Source organism: Lolium rigidum, chromosome 2 (assembly GCF_022539505.1).
Source record: "Lolium rigidum isolate FL_2022 chromosome 2, APGP_CSIRO_Lrig_0.1, whole genome shotgun sequence".
Classification (NCBI taxonomy): domain Eukaryota; kingdom Viridiplantae; phylum Streptophyta; class Magnoliopsida; order Poales; family Poaceae; genus Lolium; species Lolium rigidum.
This window is the reverse complement of record NC_061509.1, coordinates 242,733,731-242,743,491: the sequence shown is the minus strand read 5'-3', so window position 1 is coordinate 242,743,491 and position 9,761 is coordinate 242,733,731. Positions and strand designations below refer to the sequence as shown.

The window sequence follows — 9,761 nt, the reverse complement described above, 5'->3', positions numbered from 1 at the left end:
ATAGCGGGGTGTTGCATGAATGATATATATCATATAATGTAATCCTAATAACATGGCATTCATTTCTAATTCAGTTATGCGTAGGTGTGTGATCCAAATATAGTTATGCATACGAACCAAATGAATTATTGGTGATCAATCTCATTCAATCCCCTTCCACCTCACATGCCTACAGAGAACCACTCGCACATGATGATAGAGAGTGAGCACATGATTATTGGTGATGACATTGGTGGCGCTGATGGTGGAGAATACCTCGAAATCCCCCTCCCCGACGTGGAGAGCATGACCAATCCAACCCGGAAACAAAGATTGTGGATGTGGTGGCGCTCTATTTCGCAAAAGGGTCTGTGTCTCTGGATACCTAGGTTTTTCAGGTATATGTAGGGGTACGTCAATGGAGAGGCCGAGACGATGCTCTAGGACCGAAAGGGCATGGGTTGCACGCCCAGTAGAAGGGGGCGCACCACCTGTGCTCGTTTGGGCCTCATGGCCCCTCTCGTGTGATTCCAAAGCTCCAGGTTGGTGAAAAACATGCTTGGTATTTTTTCACGATTTTATTTCAAGGCAAAACATACAGAAAGAAAACTATTGCTAAAAACAACGTCATATTCATCAGTCTTATCTAAGTATAGTAAGATTCCCAGGCAAATCATCGAGCAAAGTACTTGAAAAAGTAGATTCATTTGAGATATATCAGACGACAAAGGAAGGGAAGGTAGAGATCTAGCTAAGCATGCCGACGGTATGGGTTGTAGCTGATATGTCGCCGGAGTTGCGTCAACTGAAGATCGGCAGTGGAACCCCACCCATCGAGGTTCAAATGGACGAGGGTTAGGGTAGATCAGTATCGTCCACTTCCCCGTTACCAAATGATGGTTTGTGGTCTAGGGCCTATTTGCTAGGCCTGTGGCATCTATTGGGCCAAGACCTGTTAAGGCTTTTTTCTGTTTTGGTGCGCAAATTGACACATGTACGTATCATATCATACCGATCACGTTCTGAAGAGCAATATGTAAACTTTCGGACCTTTGAATGGATGAAACTAGAGGGTTGTTAGGCCCGATCGAAGCAACCCCAGTCAACCCGACGAGCGCAAGCTGCTCGATCGATGTGGCAGCACGAACCAATATATTAAGTACTTCCTAATAAGAAGGAGTAGGTCATTTTTCCGTAGACACCCTATTCATGAATGATGTCTCGTAAACATGCAAAGTGGTTTTGAGTAAAGTTTCAAATAGCCTGCTATAGCTGTGATATAGCTTTTCGAGAGGTCTCGGACTACGGCTAAGATTTTTAAAGGTTAACACGAAAATAGCAGCTAATAGTCCGGCTATGACAACTTAGCTCCACTTTAGCCTTGTACCCGCTATCTTCCATCTGAGCGGTTCTAAACAAATTTGGTCTAAAAATTTCTATCAGCCTAATTTCTTGCCAAAGTTTTGTTCCATAACTTGTTGTTACATGTTTTTGTAATTTTGTTGGTTATATAATATTTGACATAATTATATCCTGACTTGCTGCTATTTAATGATAAATGTGGATGTAACTATGTCCTGGTTATTCGTATCTCTAATGCGATTATTATTATTATATATATACTACCGATCAAATTTTAATTACTTTTAATATTTCGCAAAATCATTATGTAGATTTCCCAGCTATAGTCTTTTGAAGCTTCTAAGATTGCCAATGGTGTAAGCTATAGCCCGCTATTTTAAACTATAATTTTAAGCAAAAAAATAATTAGATTTATTCACCTTTAGCTGATTTTGGTTGCCCACAACCATGAGCAAGCGACAGGAATTTATTTCGAGAGGAGCAACTGGATTCCGCTCGCGAATACAGAGCGAAGACATGCTCGCGCATGTCCCATTCACGAGGGCAGAGAAAGTATTTCTTTTGCCTAACAATGCGTCCAGAGTCGTTTTCATCCTCCGCCGCCGCCCCACCCTAACTTCTCCCGCACACCACCCTCCGCCGCCGCCGTTAGCGCCGTCAGGGCAAAGTCCCTCGGGGTGTGGCGGCGGCGGGGGCCCTTCCTCGTCGCTGCGTGGAGAACGGAGCAGACGCGCGTGGGATGGGCGACGACGGTGGCGGCCCTCCTCCCGTCGGCTCTCCCCTGGCGGACCGACCGATGTGGTTGGGATGGGCGGCGCTGCGGTCTCCCTCCTCTCGTCGGCTTCCCGTAGCACTCCGGTAGGGGCTGGTGGTGGGCGGCGGCCAGGCCCTCGGTCTGCGCTATGCCATCCACCCCCGCCTCTCGTCCGTGCGTGGAAGCGATCTCGGGCATCTTCCGCGACATGAGGGCGCCCGGGGCAGCAGCCTTGGGTTCGACGGAGGAGGTAGCCTCTTCTTCGTCGGAGAGGGTCGGCCTGCGGTTGGTGGTGGTGGATTTGAGATGGAGGTGCATGGAAGCCGGCGATGGTGTCGCCGGTGGAGGGTTGGGTTGGCCAGCCCGGGATGGTCGCCGACGTGGGGGTCCGACCTGAATGAAGGCGGCGGTCCTAGGGCCTCTTTTGCGTGAAGAGGACGACCTACCGGAGGCCTGGACTCGTGATCTGGCCGGAGGGTTGAGTTCCAGAAGGTTCCGCCGGCGAATGTAACAGTGCTTTGCCTTGAGTTTGCTGGATCAGAGGTATTCGGTCGTGCGCACCCATGCGTTTATTCCGACCATTTGGTTCTGGAGGGAGCGGCGCAAAGCTCTTTTTCTGTGTTGACATCAAGTGACCATGGATCCATGATGAAAGTCGGAAGAGGAGAATTTCATGAAGGCCGGAGGGGAGGACTAGCTAAGGAAGGTTCAAGTCTCCACGCTGTTGAGGAGTTTGCTTGGTGTCCAATCTTAACAGCAGCGATATGAAAGTGGGGGCGACAACACATGTGAAGCGCAGAGTCATACCTTTGAGGGTGAAAACCCAAGGTCTGGTCTTAACGTTGTGACTGACAGTGACCTTGGTGAAGGCATTGTTTTGAGAGTGGGGACTATCTTCATGGTGAAAAAAAAATCTTTGATCGGGCGACGATGGTGTTTGAGCACTGTTTCATTCTTGGAGACGTCGTTTTTTGGAGAGTCTGTAATTCAGGGGTTGTCATGGCGATGGATGTATTGCTATTGTTTGATCCAAGATACTATAGCGGGATTTTTGTTTCTTAGTTTTCTTTTTACTTTTTTTGGCTGTGTGCTTCCGTAGTACCATTAGGATGGTGCGCTGTTGCAGAGGCTAGATGTAATTGGTATCTCTTGATATTAATATATTCCTTTATCGAAAAAATACTATTTTTATTTTTATTTCAGCAGGTCATCCATATTTCTGGGATTCGCGCGCACACGTGAGCTGAGTGACATACATACCTTCATCATGTCTTAGTTAATGAAGATAAAGATAGAACAGACTTGACCTGATTACTCTTGCCGTAATCACACAACGAGTCAATGATCAAAGACGTGAACCAAAACAACAACATTCGTGCCAGTTTTCAGAACAGTGCCGTATAACATTAATAATTTTGTTTTTTTTTTCATCCAACAAATGAAAGAATTTCATTTCAACGCCTCTACAGGCACACAGAGAGAGAGACTAGCGCGTGGAAAGGTCTCCACGCAGTACCGCAGCACCTATAACTACACCATTAAAGAAACCACCCGTATCTACCCCAAGGTGGAGCAAGCGGAGGTGTCCGGGTCGACGAGCGCCGGAACGAGGTACTTCCGGCCGCGCGCCCCGTGGGCGTTGTAGCTGGCGCCGGTGGCCGGATCCACGAGCAGCTCCCCGGGGAACCCGGGGTAGGCGCCCTTGCCGTAGACCCCGGCGCACGCGGTGGCGGCCTCGAGCGGCGCCTCCTTGGGGCCCTGGAAGAAGCCGTTGCCGAAGGGGTTGGTGACGGCGCCGACGAGCATGGAGGCGAGGGAGACGACCATGCCGTCGACCCCGACGTCGCCGTTGGGCGGGCTGAGGGGCGCGGTCTGGGGCCCGTACTGCGGCTGGTGGAAGGGCCAGGCGCACTGGCCGGGGCACTGCGCGGCGGGGTTGCCGACCCAGACGTAGGCGAAGCGGCCGGCGCGGGAGCGCGGGGACGCGCCGTGGGAGCCGCAGCGGCTGGAGCAGAACCCGGCGGCGGCGACGTCGGGGGCGGTGAGGACGACGTTGATGGCGCGGCGCCGGCCGCCGCGGGCGGCGAGGGCGAGCAGGTCGGGCTCCTTGAGGTGCTTGCCGAGGGAGCAGGAGGTGTCGAGGACGTGGGCGTTGATGGTGAGGGTGGGGAATGGGGTTTTGGAGGCGGCGTAGTACTTGTGGGCCGTGCTGAACCAGGTGGCGACGGAGGGGGAGGGTTGTGGGGTGGTGGGGGAGAGGGAGGAGAGGAAGTCGGTGAGGGCGGCGCGCTGGGCGGCGGTGAAGTCGCCGTACCAGACGAGGTTGATGGCGATGCGGCCCGTGAGGAGCGCGCCCTTGTGGTACTCCATGGTCATCGGCGGGTCCTGCACGAGCGCGGTGAGACGCCGCGTTGCCAGGCAGGTCTGCAGCAGCATTGCGCACACGAGGAGCACCGCCGCCGTAGAAGACAAGGAGGAGGAGGAGGCCATTGGTGCTGCTGTGGTGTGCCGGTGGGACTCTGTTAGTTGTCTTGGCTAGAGATGGATCTTGTGTGTTTGGGTTGTGGATTGGTGGTGGGGAGTGAGCTGGGGTTTTATAGCAAGGGGAGACAGTGGAGCAAAGCAAAGGTGGTGGTACCGATGGAGCTGAGAGCGCGTGACGTACGAGTGAGGGATGGGAGTGGGCCAAAGTAAAGAGGGGCGCCCGAACGGTCACTGACAGCTGGATTTGGCGTGCTCCTGCTCGTTCCCAGCTGTAGCAAGCGAGCAAGTTACGGCTCTGCCCCTTGGCTTTGTCTCACGGGGACCGTGGCGTGGGCGTGCCCGCGCGCGAGACAGCGGGGGCAGTGTGGAGATTGCGGAGGGGTGGGGTAAAGTGGGGGCTGCGGGAGTGGGTAAAAGCAGGGGTTGTCTTCTCGAGGCGTTTGAAACAACTACTAGCTCCTACGCTTGCTGGGGGCAGCTTGGCATGGCAGCACGATACGAACGTTGGGAGAGGCAAAGTCCGGGGGAGGCGGGCTGGGCTGGGCCGTTTGAGTTTCTCTTCTGTACGTTGGGGCGTCACTTCTAGATGGGCCCGGTGCCTGTAGGATGTATGGCGTAACAGTCGTATGTGGAAGTACTGTGCGGAGGAGTACTTGGGTACTGCCGCACTACAGCGGCAGGTTGGCCGCACTCGCTACTGGCGCTAGCCTGGCACTTGGTTGAATGCGGCGCAGACGCAGTGGTTGGCCAAGGATGGGAGAGACAGCACCGTTCGAGCGGTGAAAAATCGAGTGGGAACTGGTCATGCGATTTTCGTCATCCCACTGCCGTGCAGACCAAGATGAACAGGCAATCGGCCATGCGATCTTCCAGCACTGTGGGCAATGGCGTCGTCTCGTACGGCCGTACAGTACTGAACTTTACAGATCTGTGTGTTAACCTGTGGGTGACAGCAGATAGTGAGCGGGCTGGATATATAAGACGATCCAGTAAAGCTGATCACCGAGTTAAGTCCGCCCTAGCGGCCTAACCCGTCATCGTAGATACACTCATTGCCCTGTCTTTAGCATGGAGTGGCAGGCCCATCTAGTGAGTGGTAGGGTACTAGCGGCGGAAGCGAGCGAGGGCAAGTGAAGGACCCACTACAGGCCGGCCCATCCCCGCAGGCGCGATCGGCACGTTTTAGGGCATCTCCAGCGGCGCAACGCATTTCGGACGGCCAAAAATGGTCGCGAGCGTCCGTTTGCGTCACCTCGCGGACATATTTTGTCCGCTCGTCCGTTTGCGTCGCCCCGCGGACAAATTTTATCCGCTCGTCCGTTTGCGTCTGGGTGTACTCCCACCGGGGCGGCCCATTTTTTGAATTGCAACATAGTATAAATATTGAAAGTAGTACATAAAAATGCATAAAAACTATACAAAGTAGATCTATAAGCCTAGACTACTTGCTTCCTGACGGGCCGGCACCGTCGTTGCGTCGTTCCGTCGCTTGCTTCTCCGCCGCCTCCCGCGCGGCCGCTATGGCTCGGGGTGCGCCGCTGCGTCCTCTTGCAGGCACTGCTCCAGCCTCGCGTTGGTGGCCTCGTCCTTGAGCGTCTCGAAAGACTCGACGAGGGCCCGCTGCTCCACCGCCTTCTCCTCCGGCATCGGCGCATCAGGGTCATCGGATGACCAAGATATCTCCGAGTCGGAGTCCCCGACCGCAGCGGCAGCCGCGAGCTCGCGGCTGTTCCAGCTCGGCGTCCAACGCCGCGTGGCCCGCCAGCTCCTCCTCTGCTTCCTGCGCCGCGAGTGCCAGGGCCGCGGCGTCCCTGACCGGGTCGAGGAGGTCGCCCGTGCTGTTTTCAGAGTCGAACTCCTCGGAGGCAGGGCGACGGCTGCGCCACGCGTGGCATCGCCATTACTACGTGTGCAGAGGTAGGCGACGGCCGCGAGCCACGCGAGGCATCGCCATTAACGCGGCCGCGATCGCCGAGGCGACGCCTCGGTGTCGCGATCGCGGAGAAGACGCATCGACGTTGCGCATGCTCGCGGAAGCCGAGGCACGCCATTAACGCGGCCCCCGCAAAGGCCGCAGCCGCGCCGCCCGTAGCAATACCGCGGAAGACGAGACAGCTAGCCGCTGCCAGGCGGGCCCGGTGGGGAAGCGAGCGGACACTTTGCGCGTCCGCCGAGACGCACCTGACGCATATTTGGGCTAGATTTGCGTCTCCACAGGCAGCCCGGTCACTTTTCGTCGCCCCGCTGGAACAGGCCCCAGACGCATTTTCACGTCCGTTTGTGTTGCGCCGCTGGAGATGCCCTTACTGCGCGATAGGGTCTGCCGTCTGCGGTCTGGCGGGTGCCATCCCGATCCCCATCCTACGTGTTCCGGCGTCGCCTAGAGATCCGCGCACGGCCCGCCGCCAGCTGGTGCTCAAGAAGCAGCTAGGCTAGGCGCGGCGCTGGGGCCTCTCTCCGCCTCACGACGCGCTCGTGATTCGGCTCATTGCTCTGCTCCTCCACCACACCGCCAGCACAACAGCCCGCCTGGATGGAGCCAGCCGTGCCGCCGCGGGACACGCGTGCGCGCGTACGTGGCCAGCACAGCTCGCTCTCATCGGACGAGATCGTGGGCGGCCGCGGGCCGTCGGATCTGCCCGGATGCGTGGAGGAAAATGGCGATGACAGCATGATCGCACCGCCTTTTACGTGGGAAGTTATCATGCATGCCGACAGATTAGAGGCCCTTTCGATCGACAAATATATACACCCGTCTCCATTCCCGATTAATTTCTTGATAAATATCTTGGTTTCACATTCGCGTTTTGTCGTGCGTGTAATGTTGAAGGCTGCAGCAGTGGTTCTCCGATGCCTTTCATCATGCATGCGAATGATGAAACCCCAGCGCTGGAATAATGCCGACGAAACAACAGCCGAATGCGAAGACCTTTGGCATTTTCTGCCCCCGAAAGCCTTCTCTCCCGTGGCTAGCCATCATATGCGACTATGTGGCTCAGAAATTCCACACAAGATCGAAATCGGCCATGCACGTACAGCATCTTTCCCCGCCCAGTAGGCTCCAGCTCAGAGGCGATACGAATACGATCGGTGCTTCACTCGCCGATACGCCGTCGTACCATCGTATCGCCGCTCATGGCGTTTGCGCTGTTCTTTCCCTGCTTCGGCAGGATCTCGTTGGCACCTGCATGTGTTCTTAGAAAAGGAAAAAGAGATCGCACGAACACCGAAACGGTTGTATGCGTACAGGTACGACGGCCGAAAACTTATTCCAGCTTTCTCGAGCATTAAGTGGCCGTGATCTTCATATCTCCAACGTACGGTACTCTTTCGTTAGCAGCAACGCGTTATGCTAGCTAACGTCAAGTACTGGCTGCCTGTTACTCTGTTAGGAGCAACTCGTTATTCTAGCTAACGTCAACGTAGTACAGTATAGTAGTGTTATATAGCTCACCCTGAAAACGTACTGCTCCACTGTTTTACCGTGCCAAGTAAAACACGTATTATAGTACAGTCCTCATTAGTGTGCTTAATTAGCGGTTGGTATGAAATTATACCGGCCGGTCGGGAGGCAGGACAGTAAATACAAAGTAATGATGCGTATAATGATGCCCATGATTACGCGCTGTACGTGCGTACGTCGGCCACGCATACGACACACAGTATACCTACGTGGCCTTAACGCGAGGACAGGGATAGGGCGTCCCAGCCTGTCACCTTGTAGGACGTCTCTTTAAACCGGCTGCGCCGTGTCTCGCGCGTGTCTCCCTGTCCTTTAGTTTCTGGCACGATATTTATCTTCGTTCATGGACCCGCACTGCACACGACTGTATCGGATTCGTGTAGTAGGGAGTAAACAAAGTGGTACTAGGCTGAACGGGAGAGAATCGTGCGTGCGTGCATGCGCTGGAGTACAAAACATGTGTTGGATCGAGGGATGGTTTTGCCGTTGAATGTTTAGTACCGCTACAGGCTGGAGTACTCGTGCTGCAGGTTGTTTACTTGCTAGGAAACGGATAGGCATGGAGAGACACCACATTCCGCGGGCTTTGGATCGTGTGTTAAGTAGACTCGAGCCTAATTGAGTTGCTTTACAAATAGCTTGCCGATTGTCAATGCCTATCGTTAGACCCTAATCGATCTGGTGCCAAAGCTGCCATGGACCGGCTGTTTGGTTAACTCTCGTAAGCATGGAAGCAAAGAGGACATCCCTGTAACTTGGATGTAGGTATATCAGAAATCAAACTCGTGTTCATCTTACCAAACAAATTACACTAGTTGACTTTTACAACACTTACATTTAGGCTCATGCACGTGGCTAGCTTTAGCCCTGAGCGCACATCTACCTTTGTCCTAAACCAAAAAAAAAATTAACAAATTTTCTTAGAAAAAATTATCAACGTTTGTTACACTAAACTAATATCACTAGATTCGTTGTGAACAAAGTTTCACAATCTACCGGTTTCATGCCATGTATGCTAGTATTTTTTTCTATAAAGTTAGTCAAATATGAAAATATAACTTAGTAAAGAACAAGAAGCACACTTATTTATGAGTAAAAGGGAGTACAATTCATCCCAACAATAAAATGTTGTTCGGAAATTGCGCATGTCATCCACAACCTTTGGTGGATATTGCCACAAATGAATCGATCATCAACCAAATTTTCTATATCCCCACCGTTAACTTCTGTGGGTAGGATTGACATTCGTCCATCTAGGCTGATGAATAGGAAGGCGGAGTACCACACCGACATCATGAAATGGCGGTGAGATGAAAAGTCCTCGACACCGCAATCATTTTGGCTAGGTTAAGATCATAAGGCGGACAACCACGCCTGCAAAAAGGAAAGAAAAAAGGCAAAAAAAAAAAAAACAAGGACGTAACAACAACGATAATAGGAAGAAGGGGCAGAGTTAAGTCTAAGCGAGTTCAATGGAATTTGTTCATTTTTTGAAGAAACATATTCAAATTATAGGAACCTATACAAGAACTACCAGAGTCGAATAGTTTGCCCCGTTCAAAATTTTATATCGAGGTTCGCTCCTACGGTTGAGATAAAAATGTAGACATCACCCTAGTGAGGGGTTAGGTCCGGGGGTAATTTAAGGAACCACAAAGAGGTTAGATGGAAGTAAATATGGGCAATTTGGCATGGATGGCTGGTGCATTCTTTGCAAAT

At 53.0% G+C, this 9,761-nt stretch overlaps 1 protein-coding gene across 1 annotated transcript; it reads right to left on the bottom strand.

Moving 5' to 3' along the window:
- Positions 1-3,477: 3,477 nt before the first annotated feature.
- On the bottom strand, positions 3,478-4,585 carry LOC124688426 (protein PHOSPHATE-INDUCED 1 homolog). The gene has a single exon (XM_047222107.1). It carries the CDS (start codon positions 4,583-4,585, stop codon positions 3,653-3,655), a length of 933 nt encoding a protein of 310 aa, XP_047078063.1. The 3' UTR covers positions 3,478-3,652.
- Between the last annotated feature and the right edge of the window lie 5,176 nt (positions 4,586-9,761).

Excerpts from the sequence above, each read along its gene's own strand:
- LOC124688426 (XM_047222107.1), bottom strand. The coding sequence starts at position 4,585 with ATGGCCTCCTCCTCCTCCTTGTCTTCTACGGCGGCGGTGCTCCTCGTG.